General features: G+C 33.3%; 3 protein-coding genes across 3 annotated transcripts; 2 read left to right on the forward strand and 1 right to left on the reverse strand.

The window, feature by feature from the left end:
- Positions 1-1,998: 1,998 nt before the first annotated feature.
- On the reverse strand, positions 1,999-7,356 carry LOC11408905 (uncharacterized). Its single transcript, XM_003597253.4, has 6 exons — positions 6,819-7,356; positions 5,605-5,682; positions 5,434-5,514; positions 4,180-4,334; positions 2,615-4,083; positions 1,999-2,418 (listed from the first exon to the last, which is right to left on the reverse strand). Exons 1-6 carry the CDS (start codon positions 7,245-7,247, stop codon positions 2,306-2,308), a joined length of 2,325 nt encoding a protein of 774 aa, XP_003597301.2. The 5' UTR covers positions 7,248-7,356; the 3' UTR covers positions 1,999-2,305.
- Positions 7,357-11,186: 3,830 nt separating this feature from the next.
- Positions 11,187-11,986, forward strand: LOC11419114 (histone H4). The gene is made up of 2 exons (XM_003597254.4): positions 11,187-11,341; positions 11,422-11,986. The coding sequence occupies exon 2, from the start codon at positions 11,442-11,444 to the stop codon at positions 11,751-11,753; it is 312 nt and encodes a 103-aa protein (XP_003597302.1). The 5' UTR covers positions 11,187-11,341; positions 11,422-11,441; the 3' UTR covers positions 11,754-11,986.
- A 1,022-nt stretch (positions 11,987-13,008) lies between these two features.
- LOC11422666 (auxin-binding protein ABP19b) lies at positions 13,009-13,368 on the forward strand. The gene has a single exon (XM_024777172.1). The coding sequence runs from the start codon at positions 13,009-13,011 to the stop codon at positions 13,366-13,368; it is 360 nt and encodes a 119-aa protein (XP_024632940.1).
- The last annotated feature ends 8,485 nt before the right edge of the window (positions 13,369-21,853 follow it).

Consider the following 21,853-nt stretch of genomic DNA (forward strand, 5'->3'; position numbering starts at 1 on the left):
GAATAAATACTTAGTGCAGGATATACGGATTATGGATGTCATTATAATGAGCTACTAGGAGCTATGAATGCCTACAAGACTTTACTATGATCATGACCCTCGAGTTGATTAAGTTAAAAGTTCATGTGGGGGGACCGCTCCAAACCAAAAAAACTTCTTCAACGTCGTTAAACACAAGTCTTGTAGAACAACAAAAAAGGAGTGAAAGTTTATATAATATAGTAAAAACAAAATATATATATATATATTAACAGCACATGGCAAGCAATATCAATTTGCCGTCGTACCAACCATTAGTTGGAAACTTCATACCTATCTTCTTCTTATTTAAATGACAGGATTACCCTTGCAAAACAATTACATATATCATAATCAAAAACAAAAATATTACATCCTTAAGTATATAGAAAATAGTAAACTGTTATGTGTGCGCTAAACACACGATAAAATAAAGGTCTAAAATTATTACTATCTAATAACACTCGTGTTTAACTAATTAACTTATCATGTTTTTATCTTATCATTATGGATACAAACGGGTCATTGAAGTCTCAATCATATATTTAGGGTTTCATAATGAATTTAAAATATATAAAAATTATTAAAAATCTAGTATTTGACATTTGGATTTGATATCTAGGCTATGACTTTAGTTTCAAAATTTGTGTGATTGTGTGCTCTATTTTAGTTCGTATATGGTTTGTTGACACTTTCAAAGAAGTTGTTGGAACTTGGATTGTTTGTGTTAATAGACAATTCATACGCCTATTAAGTGATATGAATATTCACTATGGGCTTTTTGAAATTCGGTTTCATGCCCACACGTGAGTTCGCTAGATTATTAGTGGAAGCAATTGTTTAGGGTTGTATTGAATTGTTGCATCACCTGTTAAGGTTTTGTTTTTAACAGGTTTTGTTGTTTCTTTTGTCTACCACCTTTGTATTGAATTGTTGTATCATCCATTAGGGTTTTGGTGTGATAGTTTACTGATTCAAGTCCTTGCTCCCTAATCTTGTACTTCCTTTTCTTTTTTAATTTTATTTTTATTTTTCCTAAAAAAATAGCAAAATTTGGGATTTATTTATTATTTTTAATTAAATTTCATATTTTAATTGGTAAATTTTAAGTGAAATAACATTCAAAGCAATTTAATTGACTCAAATTATGAATTATTTTATAGATCATGAGAATTTGAGGATTTTAAACAAATGACTCATATCGCTAAAAAAAACTTGAGTGGCCAAAATTACACAAAGCACAAATTAGAGGAACCAGTATCGTAATGAAACATTCTCTTTACCATGAAAAAATACTCTCTTTTTCTTTTTTGGGCAAACAGATATTAAAAGATTATCCTTCAAAAAAAATATTAAAAGATTAATAGTTTGATAGCATATTTTGTTAATTAATGATTAAGTCATCTTTAACCAAATTAAAATGTATAAAATGTTTGATGTGCAGGAAATTAATCATTTTGTAACTTCAAAAACGTGGTAACAATTTAACTAGCAGAGCAGCCAATTTCTTCTGCAACTGGAGGCAGGCAAGGACCAGTTTGTTTCTAGCTTCTGCTGCCCACAATCATCATATTAGCATCAGAGGAATTCCACCTCCATCACGTGCGCGTACAAGTGCAATTTAAATGCATTTGAAACTCAAGTGATGCCTTTACATGCAGCTGGCACACTTAGCTTCTCTCAATGCCTGCGGATTAGGCGAGGCCACTTGTTTTGCTTTCATCGGCTTTTGTCACTCGATTAGAGTATGATAATTACAGAGATGGATTGTAAGGTTGTGGTTGACATCATTAACCATCCAAAACTGATGGTATTGACATTGTAAGGATATTTTATTCTCTAGTTCAAACCTAGAATGAGGTTTAAAATGAGTCAAGGGAACAAGTTGCTCGACATCTAGCAAGAACAACCTAGTTCACCTAGTCCCCGGATTTTCTATCATATTCCACTTCCTATGCCGCATCGAATATAAATGAAATGTCATCATAAGTCATCATTTCCTTTACTTTTTCATAAGATACACTTTAGATCACAAAAATTGAAATTGTAATATAAATAAAAATAAATTATTCAACATATATCAAAATATTTGATGTAGCAGTCATCCCACTATTCTGCTGCCACCATCCAAGTGTTTGTGTGTTTCCCTAAGTTTGGACTAAATAACCCAAATCTCTATTCATCGAGCTTTCAGGGTTGAAGAAATCAGTATAAAAAATCGATAAACAATATAGAGAATCAGCTCACGACTATGCAAGTAACAATAATAGCCCGGAATAAAAACTAATTACTTTGGATTAGTTCTCTTGACTTTTTTACCTTTCTTCTTAAAAGGCACCATATGCAACAACCGCTTCAATGGAAATAAAACTGGTGTCCTTCGCTTAACTCGCAATCGACCTGGATATAATGCAAATGCATACGATTATACTTATGTCACAACACTTAAAATGGAATCATGTGAGTAGACAATAGGCACTTATAGGGAAATTGTATGAAGTGCAATCAACAATATCTGTTATTTACTTGTGATGGAAGGAATTGAAACTATTCAAACTAGATGGAAAAAGATATTAATTAGTAAATAGATGCAAACCTGAGTCAGACTGAACAGAGGCTAATTGATCAGAATCAGTGCTCACTTCAACTAACTTTTTATCTTCCACCATAACTTCTGGAAATGAATGTATTGCAGCTGTAGAATCATCTTCCGTATTCATTTCATCAAAAGGTGTTTGGTCAGGCAACTCATCAACTTCAACTGCATCAGTTTCCGGTTTGTTAAATTGTCCATCCCCCACCGATGTTACAGAAGTAGATGAGTTCATATCCACAACTGTATGCTCAGCAATTTTAAAATCTTCCTTTGGCAAATTTTCTTGCATCGTTGAAAAATGTGCATTTAAATTGACATCAGAGTTATTCTCATTGTGCTTTGCATGTTCTGTAGCCGGAAAAATGACACCTATGGATGGTGAAGAAATTTCTACTTTCTCATTAATATTGTGAGGATCAACTGAAGATTTGAGCGGTTTTTCGTTCTCATGTGGTTTTAAAGTATCCAACACATTACTCGAGATGCACAAATCTGACTGTGAATCAAGTGATTTTGCATCCAATTGGGTGCAATCAACATCTGAATCAATGAAATTTGGAAGTCCTAACTTTGGGGCATTTGTCTGAGTGTCAATCTCGACCTTCGAATTGAAAGATTGAATAGTTCCATTATGTGTATTTTTCTCAAAAAGATCGTCACGGCTCACAACATCATCTGTTGCTACAGTGTCAGACAATAATGACCTTTCATCTTCCGCAAGAGAAACGCGGAGCCTGTCAGACTGCTTGGTTAAGTTGTTTGGTTCAGGTGTTGACTGATTTGCTTTTTCAGAAACAGGAAGTAAGTTTCCATTAATATAGGTGTCAACCGTGGCTTTCGCAATTTTTGATGCTTCACAAGAGGCTGTAAATGATTTTTCTACGTCGTCCATCCGGACATCTGAATCAATAGAATTCTTCAGTTCCAACTTTGCACCATTTGTCTCAGTGTCTATCTCTTTAGAATGAAAAGCTTCAGCAGTTCCGTTGTGTACGTTTTTCTCAGAAAAATTGCCACATCTCACAATGTGATGTTTTGTTATACCATCCAATGATGAGCTTTCGTCTTGCTTTGGACAAACATTAGCCCTATTGGGCTGCTCAGTTAAGTTATCCGGTGCAGGTGTCGACTGATTTACATTTTCGGCAACAGGCATGAAGTTTACCTTATTAATTGAGAAGATAGAGACAGCGTCATTTCCAGGTAAGAAATCCTGGACTTTATAACCTTCAGATGGAAGGTTGTCTAGTATTTTAACAAAGTCAATGGCTTTTGCAGCCTTCGATGCTTTACAGGAGGCTGAACCAGAATTTTCCATGTCATCCAACAGGATATCACCTTCACCACTGGAGAGAGGGTCCCACTTTAGCAACTCTTGAGAATGAGATGCTACATCTGATGATAAAACTTCTACTCTTATTGCCTCTTTATGAAATCGCTTTCTCCTTAGAGCATTGGCTAAAAGAACCCTACAAGCCATTCAGAATGATACTCAAGATATGTTAAACACTGGCCCAGTGGTCCCTGGAACCAAAACACTATAAAGGATTTTAGCAAATCATTACCTACAGTTTTTAGAAATAGCTGATTTAGCTTCCTCCTTGGAGAGCCCAAATAATAACAACAAGTTTCCAACATCACACGGCCCTCTAAGTTCATTCACCGAAGGAGCAGCACTTGAAAATACAATGTCTCGTCCACGAGTCCAGTCAATCAACAGCTACATGTTTAATCAATAGGCAATTTAATAAAATGTCTTAATAGTGTAACCGTAACTACATACAAGGTTGTCAAAATCATAGATCTTATGAGGATCAGGAGATCTAATGGTAAAGATGAGATCCTGCTCTAACAGGAAATTGAAATCCAGGAACAAGGTAATGGGAACACTAGACAAATAGAAAAGTAAATTGAAACAGATATTTTGTGGTTAAGTCTTCTAACTACACATTTTTTATATCATATAAATAAACTGTGTCGACAAAAACTAGTTGGTTCGTTCCAGTTCAAAAGGAATATCTTTACCCCCCGTGGTCATGCATGCTAATAGCTTTAACACAATCAACTATAGATACCAAATAAATGATGACTAAATAAGTTGCATACAGAGCCTAGCACTGGTTTGAATAAGTTCCATACAGAGCCTAGCACTGGTTTGTTAAAATCTGTATATGCTTGATAGGTCCATTCTTAATATTGCACGATTCCTAATCTGCCTATACTGGATCCCTACTTATAAACACAGAAGGTGCATCCCGCGCACGTCCCCTTCATCTGTAGGGATTCCATAAAGTACACACAGTCAATTCAATACCCCCCAACCTTTCTTAGTTGTTAAGAACACTTGGTTGAATTATCTTCCCTCAAAACTTCAATAACCAGTCAGACTTCAAGACACATAAGTTCACCAGCTTGCATTAAGAAAGATACGTAGTATAAATGTGTACTGGAACTTGAAATTTTTATTTCTTCCAATATTCTGTAGTGCAAGCTTACAATACGGTATACTCCTATGCGCCTGTCCATGAAACTTGTCTTATTTGTGCAGTTATGGGTGAATAGCAAAAGACAACATGTCAAACTCAAACCTCTGATTCACATTTTTTTTGTTAATTTAACTAACAGCATATGATTGCGTATAAAAGCAACTTTGTTAAACTGATACCTCAATATATTAAAAACAAAAAACAATGCATAACTAGTGAGTCAGTAACAAAACAAAATAAAAGAGCTTAATTATGAGAATTGTAAAGTAAACAATTAAGCAATAAAAAAGCTTCCATGTGATTGTAAATTTATATAGGGAAGCAGCTATTTACCTTGGCATTGGAAATTAACTGTCTCCTTAATTGGACATCAGCAATAAGACCAGAGTATGAAACTTCAAAAACAACGCCACGCTGTGTATCAATAAGCCAAATGTTAATATTTAGTTCCTTTTTCTATTTTAAAGAAAGGCAAAAGCAAAAACAGAACACTCAAGAGTAAACCTGGGTAGCCATTTTAACCATAGATTGCTTCAACCTAAATGGCAACTTAGCTGAAAAATCAATTGAAATGATATCTACCTGCAACAATAATGATCAATATTCAAAAGATTGAGTTTGGAGTAGAACATAAATTACTTTTCATCATAAAGATGCTCAATCTAGTCCTTCAAAAAAACATGAAGAACTATTTAGGCCATGTTTGAATAAATAAGTGGTTATCATTCAAGTGCTTATGTATAAGTAATTTCTATAACAACGGTAAAATTGTTTCAAATAAGCTCTGAGTTGTTTTCATAAGCTATCATATTGACATGTCATAAGCTATTTCCATAAGCTCTCAATCAGTCTCAGTGTCTCACAGATGCTAATGACATAAATAAGCTCAAAAAATTCAATTGAAAGTTGAAACATGTTATTAATACCAATATACATCTCCAAAATCTAAATGGTCTTCAAAATAGTCTTAACAAAGACTGAAACACAGAGAACTATTTAGATTTAGTATAAACAGCTTAATTAAGAGCTTATAGCATAAGTGTTCATCATATATTAGTCTATGTATAAGTTATTTCAATAACAAAAGATAAAACAAAGTAAAAAACAAAGTAAAAATTTGTTCAAATAAACTTTTATGTTTCTTCCGTAAGATATCCTAAAGAGCTTACAAAAATCAACTGAAAAAAAGCTCACAGCCATGTCAACCTCATAACTCATAGGTAGTTTTTATATCTAAAACAGTCTAATTGGTGGTACGCTGGTACATAAGTTCAACAACAACACCAATCAAGTCTTATCCACTACGTAGGGTTGTCTACATGAATCAAATCACGTCATAATACTCTATAGTAAACCACATCTCAATCTGACTCATTAATCTCTAGATCATTCTTAACAGTTTCTCTTTTCCTCTAGTGATCTGACTATCCTGCATCTGATCTACTCTCCTTAGTCTTACTACTACAGCAGGTCTTCTCTCTCGATAAGTGCAAATAAATGAATTCAAATTGGTCTTTAGCACCAATATAGTTCTCGAAAATATAAATGTCCATCAAAATAATCTTAACAAAACTACAATATTTTTTAAAATTGACAAATTTGCCACACATTTTAACTTTTTAAGAGCTACATTATATATTTTCACTTCTCAAATCATATACCAAAAATCTCAATGTTTTTTCTTCAGAAACAATCAATAAGGATTAAATTGAACTAACCGCCATTCTCTCACAAGCAACATCGAACGCATTCTGATTCAGCGGCATAACAGCAACCAAATCATAAGTCTTCAAAATCGGATTCCCCGCATTCAACGCATTCGCCTGCAACGTATTCTCAACACAAACAGTAATCCGCGTGTACTGCCGAAACGGAGTAGAAGCCGAAACTCCAAGAAGCTCCCGATGAAGCTTTGCCGACGACGCAAGAAACGGAACGACATTGAGGAGAGAAGAGAGAGAAAGTGGGGAGATTGAGCAACGATGGTTATCGGACATTAAGCCTTTCATCGTGCGGTTGTAAGCGATTCCTGTGTAACCTAATTCCATTGCTTTAACGGCGAGGCGCGTTCGGTTGTTTTCGATGGTGGATTTAGAAGGTTTTGTGGTGGGTGAAGGGTAAGGTATGTTTAGGTCGAAGAAACCCATTGTTGACGGCGGTGGAATCAGGTTTGCCGCTTGCGCCACCAGGGTTTAAGAGTTGAGGGTTTCTGCTAATGTTGCATAAAAGTGGAGAAGAAATAAAAACAAAAAGTTACTTAAAATCAATTTGAGATCTTAAAATTATTATTCTCTCTTCAATTATAATAAAAAGGGAGTCCTAGTATGGTCCCCAATTTTAAGAAAATTGTTCGTCTCCCATACAAACCAATCAAAATATATCCGTGTAAGTTAACATTATTAAATACAATGTGACTTAAATCACGTTCGTTATACACGTGTATTAATTTACGTAGGTTATAATTCAATGTGAGTTAACTACAGTAACAGATCACGACATTAATGAAAGATAAATTTGTTTTTTTTGTTTATTGGTGATTTCTATAATTCAGGAGGGCACCTTTGTGGAGCCTAAGAGGCAGGTGGTGTCAGTAACCTTCTCCCTATCACTGACAAACAAATGACACCAAAAGCTTCGAAAAAGTGGAGAATATGTGTTTACTTGTCCGCTTGCTAAACTTGATAGATTATAGAAAAATATCACATTTATTACGAGAAGACGGATTCTTGGGTAACTGGTGCATATTGCACTGAAACGTTGATTTACATCATCAAGTCTTTTAAGAACAACGATTTTTCGTATAAGAATGTATACGACTCAGTATGTGAAAAAATGTTAGCTGATAAGATGAACAACTTACTTGGGTTGTATGGCTCGCCATAACAAATCAAGTTAAAATTTATAAGTCTCGACCATGTAAAAGTAGAGGAGAATCCAATGTCTGAGTCTCATGATCATGTTCCCCTTCGTTACCGACGAGATTATTGTTGATCGCCGATGTAAAGTGGCTGGAATGTTGAGAAAAGTGTTGGTTCCAAAGAGCATGATTCCACATAAGAGATATCTAGTTAGTGGTTGGTGCAAGTTCATTCAGGACAGGAATGCCAAAATTGGTGATAGGTTGTTTTTCACCATTGAAAGTACTCCAACAATATTTATGTTCGGTTTATTTTAGACAGTGATAGTGATTATAGTAATTAGGTTTATTGTGGTTTGTGTGTTTGCTGTCAGCTTGTTGGAATTTTCCTATACTTAACTTTGGTGATTGTAATGTGTTTTATATGCTTGCTTGTGTCAGCTTGTTTGTGTGTTTATTTAAGACAATTATTGTGTTTATTTGGTTATTAAAAAAATTGGGTTTGAAAGTTGACTTATATGTCTATGATATTGGAAAGTTTCACAATTTTAATTTTTTAAACAATTCTCAGTTCATGAAGTAGAATGTCATATTATAAAAATTATTTGATACCCATATACTAATAATGATCATGTTCGTGATTAATTAGAAGTTAGTACATACATTTAATTTTTTTATAGAAAAAACCGTAATCTAAACTTTTATTAAAAAAAACTAATTTTAATAATAAATATATTACTCGCTTCTTATCAACCGACATCAACAGTCTGTTGGAGATAATTCATCTAAAACTCAAAGAGAAGTTTAGGTTTTGTTTTTATATATGTTAACCCATCCTTAGTTTTCGCTAGTTAATCTTTGATGATGTTTGACAAGATAAAATCATGTTAATTTTGTGTAATAAATGGGTTTTGAAAACAAGTTCCAAATTTCTGAATTTTGATTATAGTAAGAAAATGATAGTAAACTCTTTTCTCATGTCATGTTCATGATGTGTTATTTCCTTCCTTGGCATGTTAGCATATAAGATTTTGAGAATGATTTACTAGAACACATTTGACATAAAATATGATTAAGAAATATATCGGTAATGGAAATTCTACTATGAAGGATTAGAGTTGGGAAGATGATGTGTAGTAAATAATGTTATTAAGGAACCAAAGCATTTGATGTCAGTAACCTTGACACATTTTAATTGGTTCATAGATCATAGATTTCAATTGATTCCCACGATTTACATGTTTTAAAATTTCAGTACGGTGTAACACAATCTTAAAAAATTGGCTTATAAGATTAAAGATAAATTTATCGTGTAATCACATTTTTAAGTCATACATGTACATTACCTATATCATTCAATATCAAACTCTCAACACACCATTCCCGTTTATAGGATTGAATATCTAAATCACTAGAGTTATGTGATAGCATAAGATTGAACAGATGTTTGATATACTCTGACTTTATTTAAATAACTTAACTTTACAAATATATATATATATATATATATATATATATATATATATATATATATATATATATATATATATATATATATTACAACAGTGGAAAAATTAATTTTATGATATACAAAATAGAGAATAAAAATAATATTTTATATAAATTCACAAAATAACAGCAAAGTCCATCGTTAGATGAGGATCATATTAGACAATAGTCGAAAATATATACTAAAAAACCATACGTCTTTCCAAATTTAATTTATTTGAATAAATTATTCTATTTGAAAGTCCTACGTAGTTTTTTAGTGACACAAATTTTAAAAATGTTATATTTGAAGTAGATAAAATAGTTACAAGGAAGGGAGGTTTGAGTTGGGACCCTTTAAAAATTAACCTGCAACTTAAAATTAGTTCTCAAGTGGTTTACTTAGAAAAAGTTAAGTTAGTGAAATTACTTCAGAAGGTTCTGACGTTCTTGCCCAGATTTGTGCAGAAGCAATTTTAATTAAATAATTGTGTTGTGCGTGTATAGTGTTTACTGTAATTAAAAGAGTAAAGGGAAGAGAAAGAGCGCACAAAGAGTTATAGTGGTTCATCCAATGTGGGTTAGTCCACTCTTCACAATCTTGCGAGAGTTTCCATCATGATGCTTGAGACAACCTCTCAAATCCTGCACCTTACAATCTTTGTTCACCTAAACAATTATATCAATTGTATTCTCTAAGCCTCATCAGGCTTGCACCTTCTTGCTAAGTTACCCACTTAGACTTTTACAATCTTTGCTCAAACTAACACTTTAGTACCCCTAAAGCTAGATGAGACTTGATTACAATTTGTATGAAGTTTGGATGTTTGAAAACAAACAAGAGGAATGAAAGTCGTGACAAGGCTTCTGATTCATGGTAGCTCACCCTCCGTCTTTGTGTTTGTGAAGAGATTTCTGATGAAGAGAGATCTAGGTTTTGGAGAGGGAAGGATAAGAAAGGGTATAATGGTCATTTCACACTTGTCTAGTTTCATTAAGTACAAAATGGTCATTTTAGTAACATTTGTTGAGTCATCAATGTTTTTTTTCAGTCAGATTTTGCCACATCGGCACCACGTTGCTAATCAGAAGTCACATCGGTAATTAAATGGGAATAGAACCAAATCTCAAGTTATTAAAATTTGGAGAGAAATTTTGGAGGATTAGTAAGTACATAGACTAAAATTCAATTGAGCCCTATTTACATGGACCATAGACATATTTAAGCCTTAATTTCATATTTTAAAACATGAAATTCATCATCAGAGTCAATGAGTCATCCCGTATTTAACATGGCCACTATTAGGGCCGGACAAAATATCCATATTCGCCCGAGTCCGTGCAAACCGGTCCATAAAAAACCTGCTAAGTGCTAACCGTTCAACCCGTCATCCGACAAATCCGATCATTGCACTGGACAGAAATTGGTTGTTATTTGTCAACCGCAGTTTCGATCGGATTGACGTTTTCGGACCGTCATCGTCGGTTTGTCCACCCCTAGTCACTACACTAATAATATGATAATTTGATAACTTTGGTTTAATCCACGTCATCGAAACACAAACAAAAATGAAACCCGCGCTATGAAAATTGGAAACCGCCAACCACTAAAAATCACAAATTTTCCTTTTCAAAAACGCGAAATCGAAAACACTATTGAACCACTAATCCACGTCATCGATCCCCGTGAAATCTATCATTCATTCTCAGCCATCGATAAAAAACAAATCAACCGTCAAAAACACCTCAAACCCCATCTCACGGATCGACTCATTCATTACCCTTTGTGTTTTTTCTTCTTTCAAAAAACACACAACCCGTTAAATCTCATCACCTATATAAACCATACCGTAGCCACATCTCATTCACACATTTCTTCATCTCAATTCTTCTAAGGTATATTAATTTCTTAATCAATTTTCCAGTTTTCTAACTCAATTAGTATTAATTATTAATTAATTTTCTTTGTCTTGTAGAATTTTTCTTTCGAATCAAGATGTCTGGACGTGGAAAAGGTGGAAAGGGATTGGGAAAGGGAGGAGCAAAACGACACCGTAAGGTGCTTCGTGATAACATTCAAGGAATTACGAAGCCTGCGATTCGTCGTTTGGCACGTAGAGGAGGAGTGAAGCGTATAAGCGGTTTGATCTACGAAGAGACACGTGGCGTGTTGAAGATCTTTTTGGAGAATGTTATTCGTGATGCTGTTACTTACACAGAGCACGCTAGGAGAAAGACTGTTACTGCTATGGATGTTGTTTATGCATTGAAGAGACAAGGAAGGACTCTTTATGGATTTGGGGGTTAGGGTTTCAGGATTTTCTGTTTTTTTTCTTGTCGTTTTTTATTTCAAGTTTTATGGGTTGGGAAAAGTCTTGCTGTCAAGAAATTTTGGCAAGGTTTATGGTTGAATTTAGGTGGTGTTAACTTAGGTTAAGAATTTAGGACTTGTGTTAGGTAGTTAACTGTTTCATGGTGATTCTGTTATGTAACTACTAGTCTTAATGAACAAGTGTTTATGATTTTAGATTTTGAAATTTACTTTCTCTGTTTCTTACGCTAATCTTATATTTGCCTATCAAAGTGTTGTGATTATATGAATGTTTACTGAAAACCCTTAATTCATCGTATATGTCATGAACTCTCTTTAACTTATTCACAATATTGAATCTTCACTGAAACCAAACTTTAGTATTAGGTTTTAGTTTTGATTTGAAACTCTGCATCTGTTGCAATGTCTAAACAATGCAATTTTTCCATTTTTGCTAAGTAATCTGCAGTGCAATTGCGAATAACTTATTCTCTGCGATTGAATGAGATGTTTTGAAACCGAGGAAAGACCAACTAGTTTTTTCTCAATGGTTCCCATATGTTATTCCATCTGGAGAATTTAGAAATCTAGGTTAAGTTGTCTTCTTGAAGTAGGTGGAGAAACTAGAGATTTCATTAAAGAAATTAATATTGAATAATGCTGGAAAACAATCCCATTGCAACAATAGTGTGGCTCTCTTGGCTTGTGAAACAGAGGAAATTTGTGCTGATCCTACTCTTTTTGAAGCTTTTGCCATGTCGCGGTTACTTCAAATAGCACGGAATCAAAAGATTCAAAACCTGTGTTTTGCGGCCATTAACCTTGTCATTATACTTCAAAGACATCATGCAGCTGCTGGTAGATAATCAATTGAAAAGTAAGTTGAACAATGAGGCTTATAGTTAGGATTTACCCTTCTGTTGTCTGCTCAATCACATTATCCTGTTTCTGGTTTTTTTCTTTCCAATGAGAGTTACATTTAAGCTAAAAATATATATAAGAATGTGATAATGTATACTGAGAATGACAATTTGGTGTATGGAAAATGTATATAAGGCGGTCTGTAATTGAACAGTGGATGAGAATGAACTGTGGAATTTGTGAAAGCTGAGAAAAGTGGAATTTGGAGAAATGCTGCAGGTACATTTTATCCAACTCACAATACTTCACTTTGCACTTAATGTGTGATTTTTTCTAGTAGGTTCTTGAGAAAAAATAATAATAATAATAGTATCATAATTATGTAGTCGTTATGCATGTAAACCAACCGAAAAACCCGAGTGTCAATGATTTCGTTTTTTCTGGCGTTCAGTCTAAGAAAGCAACCATCGAACTATTCAACAATGTCAATCTTACCCTGTCAGTGATGAGTAACTTTCCAGCTCTCGACGGCATTGGTATCTCTATGGTTAGAGCAGAAGTGGGAGTGAAAGGAAGCTACCCTATGCACACACATTATGTTGCCGCAGATTTTTTGATCATGGTGGTAGCTGAGCTGACAGATGGGTTGGTGATAAATGAAGAAGTGTTTCAAAAAACTATTAGAGGTGGAGATGTATTGTGTTTCCTAAAGGACACATGCATTTCCTTGTCAATTTTGGTGCCAGAATAGCGGTTGCTTTTTCATCTTTCTCAACTGTAAACACTGGTGGTTTTCAATTTGCTGATAAACTCTCCTTTGTTACTCAAAATACAGCTCTTCTTGATTTTGAATAAATCAAGAAGCCTAAGACTGTTACTGCTGCTATATGCATGTTGTTTATGCACTTTAGAGGCCAGAGAGGACTCTACGGCCCATGGGTTTTGATTTTGTTGTTGTTGTTGTTTGGGGAGGGAATTTGAGGTGTGTTTTTAGAAGAAGATTTGGGAGTAATTATGGTATCTGTATGTTGTCTGTGATAGGTAGTTTACTTTTTTATGGTAATTATGTTATGTAACTACTACTTGTTTCATTGAAGACGTATTTATCTTTCAGATCTCATTTCATTCATTTTCTATTGTTTTTGCTCTTGTTGGATTTTTATCTGTGATTTTGAACCTATAAATTGACTTTGAAAATTTGTAGTTCACCGAAAATTTTTAACACTCTCTAGAAAACAATATGAAAAGCATCTATTGCAAAATTCAAAATGTTACATGATTTTATTAGTCAGGCAGGCGTATAGTTCAAGCTATGTGTTGCGTGAGATAAATCAATTCCATTGCTTAAACTAACATTATCATAATATCTAAGCTGTAAGATAGATAGGACTCTCCTCAATGCTAATAGTCCATTTTAAAGGACACCTTAGCATGGAATATCCATATTTAGTTTTAAATGTCATCAGATTTAATTAAATAACTGATTATGTCCCATCCCATTGGACTAAAAAACTGATCATGTCACATCCCATTGCACTAATTTAATACACAAAAGTAGACTATATTATCTCTATGATGACTAAGATTTGGACTATATAAAAGCCTCACATTATTCTCCCTGCCTCTCATACAACACTGCAACTATTTTGTTTATTCTTCACAAATTCCATGGCCTCTGTTTGCATATCCAATTCTGTTAATAACAAAATTATTCCGATTAGACCAAACTTCACAAACCTCTACAAGTGGCCAGAATCAGAAGTAGAATTTGTGAAGACTATGAACTCAAACAATTATCGTGACAGAGTTGAAGTTGATAGCCTCTCCTGCAGGCAAGTGTACCTGAGGAGCTACAAATTCTCCAGGAAGAAATTGAGTGTAACCGAGAAGACCATAAAATATTTCAGCAGTTTAAAAGAGAGTGTGATTTGTGCTAGCAATATATTATGTTGTAATAGTAAGGGTAATCGTAAGATTCCTGGGAGGGCTAAGCATATCACTCATGCTGCTGTGTCAGTCTACCATAGGTTGCTTTCTCGATCTGATAAGGTCCATGTGGCTCGTCACGATTTCTAATGCTGCGTAGTTGTTTGTTTTTGTGGTGGATCAGTTTCCGATACGCATAAGGATCAAAGCTATAGTTTGTAGTTTCTATTAAATCACTGTTGATTGGCATATGAACGCGAGTATAGTGAGTGTGGAACTAGTGAAATCAAACATAGAGGCTATCATACATTTTCTCCTTTAATATGTGCAAGCTATATTTACACTTACAAGTTATAGTATCTTTCTTTCTTGTAACCTCTTTTTTTAAAGTGAAATAAATGTTTGCTTGCTTTTAGTTAAGCATAGTAATATTAATATTACAGTTGTTCTCTTCTTTAATATTCATGAGACTTGAATAAAAACTAGCTCTACCTTATCGTACAAAATGAAAATAATAATTATGTACCGTATAATTCTGAGAAGGGACCTAGTCTAAGAGGGGCAGAGATGATTTTATAAGGTTTGTATGTACGTGTCATGAAAGTTACTCTACTATATACGTGTTACTTCGCGTAATGTTACTTAGAGTCAAATGTGGAATGAGACGTTGAATGTGATAAGCTATTAACAAGACTATAGTAGGCTTTGGAGTTTCTGTTGTACAAGCCGGCTAAGAATATATAATACTGGTGTGACATTATTTCTCTAGCAGTTGCAACCATAGAAGTTTCTGCTATTTTATTACCTGTATGATGTATCACATGTTCTAGTTCTATGACAAGTTTTATCCTGATTTTGTGTCTGTTTTGTTCATTGGTGACAAAAGTGGATTTGAATGCATTTTGTGTGACTGATTCTAGTTAATAGTGAGTTAAATGTAAGTGATTTATGTTTGGATGCATTAATTCATCTAAAAATTGGTCAAACAATAAATTTAAGGCTAAAAATCAATTGTTGTTTACACCATTTGTATCAGTTTTACCGGAGAACATCCAAAGGCTTGAATGAATTTATCACCAGACTTGTTGATGAATCATGTTGGTTGATTTGATTTGATTTGATCTGACAATGATATATCATGATCGCATTCCAGGAAAAACAGTTGTTAGTTAAAGTAGTTTCATCTATTGTTAGTTAGTGTTTCTTACTTTTTGTTACTCTTTCCATATATAAGCGTGTCATCAGTTCTGTTTGATTAACTTGAATGGACAATTATTTACAAACCTGTACTCTTTGACACCAACACACAGAGAAACAAGCATGTTATCTATGCCTATTATTTTTTTTTTAGCTTTCGCACTGGTTTCCGACCCACCAAAGGTGGGTGACTAATCCGGCTCGTGCGTAGAGGCATGCACACTGGCCAAGTGTTGTTCCCCCTGGGAATCGAACCCGGTGTTCCCTGGTACGTCCTTGGAAGGAGCTCCTTGCCACTGGAGCCCAAGCAATTTGGTTGCCTATTTAATTAACATGAAAATAAATTATTCACAAACTTGTTCTCTTTTTGACAATTTGAATCCAGTTATAGAATACTAATGCTACATCCAGGAAAATGTTTTGTGTTGCATTAATAAAAGTTAACTGGAGTTTAAGATTACCCATGTTACATGAGTTTTATCTTTGAAATACAAATTAAACAAAAGACAACAGAACTTTGGCAATTCACTAGCAATACATTCATAAATAAACCATGCAACTTGTATTAACTGCAAATATAAATAAATCAAAAGAACAAAAAGGAAGTAAATGAATGGAAATCCAATAAACCATGATTCAACTTGTATTAACAAAATGACAGTACAGCAAGCCTTGATCTTTCATATGAAAGAAAAATACATCTAAATAGTTTATTGATAAGATACATCTAAATAGTTTCACAACTTGCACTCAATTATTAACATAGACCAGTGCAAACCTCTACCAATTCAGCAAGCATGTTTCAACAACTCCATCTTTCTTTACAAATCTATGAAGTGCCTCAATCTTCTATGTTGGAAAGGACTATGAAGTACTGACACAGATCTTGACACGTCGACACTGATAATAATTTGAAAAATGGAATAACTGAATGTTAAAACATGTGTCGGTGTTTGTTGTGTCAATTCGGACACCAGACACGCCTTCAATGTAAAAGGGGACCTCATCTAGAAAGCAACAAAAGCAATAAAAGAAAAACACTACAATAGATAATTTAGAAAAAGGGGACCTCATCTACCCTCAAACCTCATAGAAACACCAAACACCAAACACATTTAGGGTCTATTTGGATTGACTTATTTGATTTTACCTGCTTGCATAAACATTTGTGATACTGTTTGAGAGAACTTATAGAAACAACTTCTTCCATGTCTATAAGTTGTTTTCAGCTTATTTCCATAAACTCTATAAGATAATTATGAAAATCGCTTGTAGCTTATGTAAAAACAATTTTATTTTTATCTTTTGTTATAGAAATAGCTTATACATAAGCACTTAATTAAAGTTAAACTATTTATCTAAACATGACTTGCACCAGAAAAGTCCTCACTCCTTACTCATTGACATGCAAATCACATTAATGCTATTCCAAATATACAACAAACAAATAACATCGTACTTCAAAAAAAAAATAAAAAAAAATAACATCAATCATATATTAAATTTTGCAATATTGTGATTCAAATGATGTAAACGTGTTATCCTAAAGTTGAAATATATAAAATAAAAAACACAAGTATTAATTAAACCTTAAATATCCTATGACAATATATATTTTCTCCTCAAACTAAGAAGAAAGCTTCCAACCAAGAAGCAACAATCTCCAAAATCAGCAGGAGAGGGAAGAGAGAAAAAGGGAGTGAAGCTCTGAGTGTGTGAGAACTGTTCTTTACTTTTGGCTCACTCGTGAAAATTGAAAAATGCTTCTTTGGTCTTGACTGGTGCTTTTCTTCTCCTATACAAGAAAACTTTGTCTTTGAAGTGTATAATTAAACATCCCACATCGACAAATATAACAGAAACGTAGAGATATAAATAAAGAAGTATGAGTCTTAATGAATATATGATTTTTTGACAACTTGTTACTTAAATATATGTCGAATTTTTTTTTTTTGAAGAGAAATATATATCGAAATATAAATGTCATTTACTGATATGTAAAATTACTATTCAAAGTACTAACATATATGATTTCTCGATAAAAGAAGTATCTTAACAATTTTTTTAATTTAACCATTTTAATATTATCCTTGTTATATAAAGAGTACGCTTTTAGTTCAGTTCATACAACCTTGATAAAAAGTTCATACTTTTTTTTTTTTTTGAAAGAAAAAAGTTCATACTTAAAATGTTGTTTGGGATGAATCTTTTTTTTTCAATTAATCCATTCCTTAACCAAACATTATCTTAATAAGTTAGCAACAGTATATAAGCAGTAAGATAGATAGTAAGATAGATAGGACTCTCCTCAATGTTAATATATATTTTCTCAACCCTCTCGTCCTTAGGGAAAATGAGCTATGATGATTCGAATTTCTGCAATGAAGCAAATACACTCTAATCAAGAATTGTTCTATCCTATAATTGAATTTGGTTTCTCTCGAATGATTCATCCTTTAGCAGAACTCATTAATCATTTCAACCCAATTGCTTCATGTTAAATATTCATTTAAAAGTACACATTTGCATGAAATATCCATAATTTATTTAAATTTCATTGGGTTTTTGAAAAACTATTTTGTGACATCTCAATATTTTCATATTTTGTCCGTTTTTTTTTTTTTCACTTAGAAAAGCAGTGCAATTTCATGAATTAAGACCCTCTTCATTTATGATCCTATCAATTTCATGAGATCCACCGTAAGACGCATTATCTACTTGTGTATGTCTTTACTCAAATTTCATGGCCTCTATTAGCATATTCAATTGTGTATTCCTAATCAGCCAACCTACGCAAACCTTTATTATCGTACATTCAATTTGTAATGTGTAAGTTGTAACTAACTATGCAACATTTCTGGAAGGGTATTGTAAACTTTGTGATAAAATATGATATGTAACTATGCATGATATTGCATTGTAGTCTAGACACTTGTGGAATTGGTAAATGTGTGTTGTGGTAATTATGATAGGAAAACATCAATTACAAGGTGTTTCTATGGTTAATATTTCTTTCTATTTGTAAAAACAGCTGGGTTGGAAATTAGGTGGTGTGTTTAGGTGAAGGATTAGGAGTAATTATGTTATGTGTATGTGTATTTTGTGATTGGTAGTTTATTTTTGAGTGGTGATGTTATGTTATGTAACTACTTGGTTTAATGAAGAAGAATTTTGCATTTCAGATCTCCTTGTAATCCATTTTCTATTGTTCTTGGTATTTTTTGCTATTTACTCAATCTTTCATTTGCCTTAAAAGGGCAGACTCATGAAAGCAATATGAAAACCCTAAATTCATCATGTATCATGAACTCCCTTTGCCAATCTATCCACCAGAATAAAAATATTGTATCAAACTCAGTCATTTCCTTAACAAATGATGTTTTAACTTTTAGTTTTTGATTCGAAACAGTTCATGTTCACAATTTTAATGTCTAAGCTTTCTCTTCAATTATGCTAAGAAATCTGCGATGCAAGATGTATTAGTCCAATGAAGATGTTGCAATGGTGTTACTTATTGGGATATAGTCATTAAAGACCAACACAGTAGTGTTGTTATCTTAGCTTGTGAAACAGAGGAAATTTGTGTTGATCCTACTCTTTCTGAAGCTTTTGCCATGGCGCGGTGACTTCAAATAGCAAGGAATCAAGATTCAAAACCTGTGTTTTGCAGCCATTAACCTTGTTATTTTGGACTGCAAAGACATCATGCAGCAGCTGGGAGATATTCAATTGACACATAAGTTGAATAATGGGGCTCGTAGTTAGGGTCTACCCTTCTGTTGTCTGCTCAATCACCTTATCCTGTTTCTGTTTTCTTTCTTTCTTTCTTTCCATTGTGAGTTACATCTAAACTAAGAAAATACAAAAGAGCGTGATAATGCATATGCTGTAATATAGATAGGACTCTCCGCAATGTTAAAATTAATTTTACATGTCATTGAATTTATTTAAAAAATTGATTATGTCACATCCCCTCACACTTATTTAATACACACAATCAGACTATATATATTTCTCTGATGAATAAGATTTAGGTTATATAATAGCCTCACATGAAAATTTTCCATGCCTCTCTTACACTATCAAGCAGTGCAACTATTTAGTGAATTATGCTCTTGAATTGGAATCCTTCACAAGTTCCATGGCTTCTGTTTGCATATCCAATTCTGTCAATACCAACAATGGTATTCCAATTAGGCCAACCTTCGTAAACCTCTATAAATGGCCTGAATAATCAGACGTAGAATTTGTGAAGACTATGAACTGTAAAAATTATCGTGATGGAGCTGAAGTTGATAGTCTCTCTTGCAGGCAAATGTATTTCAGGAGCTACAAATTCTCAAGGAAGAAATTAAGTATCACTGGGAAGAGCATAAAATGTTTCAGAAGTGTAAAGGAGGGTGTGGTTTGTGCCAGCAATAGATTAAATCATAATATTAAGGGTAATTGTAAGATTCTAGGGAATATTACTCATGCTGCTGTGTCAGTCTATTGTAGATTGCTTTCTCGGTCTGATAAGGTCCACATGGCTCGTCATGATTTCTATTGTTTCGTGGTTTCTTTTTGCGGTAGATCACTGTCCAATATGTGTAAGGATCAAAGCAGTATTTTATAGTTTCTGTTAAATCACAGTCGATTGGCATATGAATGCAAGAATAGCGAGTGTAGATGTGAAACTAAACATATAGGCTATCATACATCAATTTCTCCTTTGATTAATTACTGGCTTTTATATGTGCAAGCTATATGTACACTTTTAATATTACAAGTGTAACTTTGGTAGATGAAAAGGGAATGCAGAAAATAGTGGAAGTGGTGATGATGTGTGTAAATTGGGATTAACCATTTTCCTCACTTCAATCTAGTCATGGAATTTCTAATTACCACAACTGACTCCGGAAAAAGAAAAGATTATTAGTACTTTCCATGATAGGGATGAGTACTAGATATAGAGCACTAAGCAGCAAAACAGTCAAGAAATTAGAGCCAACACTCGTCAATTTTAATATTTTTTTTCTAATACTTTGGTACTGATGATGATGGCCAGTGGGAAAAGTTAGGTTAGGTCTTCAATTAGTTTGTCTTATAATACTGGTATGCGACACTTATTTCTCTCAGCAGTTGCTAAGAATATGATATATCACATGTTCATGTTCCTTGACAAGTTTTATCATGATTTTGTGTGTATTTTGTTCTTCCGTGACAAAAAATATGTTTAGATACATTTATGGTTGAACAATAGATTAAAGGGTAAAAACTAATTGCAGAGGTAAAAGGTCTGAATTCTAGCTTCTAGTAAAAATTAATTTTACTTGAGAACATTCAAATATATGAAAATCAAGTTTACACCTTCAGTAACAATTTTGTCTCCTCCAAAAATGAAAGTAAACATACACTGCATACATATTTTAAGGTTGAATGAATTTACCACCGGACTTATTGATGAATCATGATCCCATTCCAGGAAAAACAGTTGTTAGTTAAAGTAGTTTAATATACTGTTAGTTACAGTGTTTGTCACTTTTTGTTACTTTTGCAGCAGCTGATATAGTTAGCACTCTTCCATCATGTTTGTTTGATTAACTTGAATGAAAACTTATTCGCAAACTTGTACTCTTTGATACTAACATACACAGAAACAAGCATGTTATCATATGCCGATTTGATTAACATGAAAATAAATTATTCACAAACTTGCTCTCTCTTTGAAAATTTCGATCAATTACACACCAACTCATACAGAAAAATGTTTTTTTTGTTGCATAAACAAAAGTTATAACTAGAAGTGAAATAGATTCTCATAAAACCTGTGATGGAGTTTAAGATTACTAATGCTAGATGAGTTGCATCTTTGAAATACAAATTAAAAAAGAGAGAGAGAACTTTGCCAATTCATGTGCCATGCAACTTGTATCAACTGAAATGTACTTTCTCCCTATTTGATGAAAATCATGTGCTTGCCTTGGTGAAATCTACAGATCAGATTATTTTGTGCCTTTCGTTATTTTGCTCCTTCGCAAGAATAAGCATTATCCTACTATTAATATTACAGTTATTATCTCCTTTAATATGTGCGAGGCTTGAATAAAATTAACTTAACACTTTGGTTCCTT

The sequence above is a fragment of the Medicago truncatula genome, chromosome 2 (genome assembly GCF_003473485.1).
Source record: "Medicago truncatula cultivar Jemalong A17 chromosome 2, MtrunA17r5.0-ANR, whole genome shotgun sequence".
In the NCBI taxonomy this organism is placed as follows: domain Eukaryota; kingdom Viridiplantae; phylum Streptophyta; class Magnoliopsida; order Fabales; family Fabaceae; genus Medicago; species Medicago truncatula.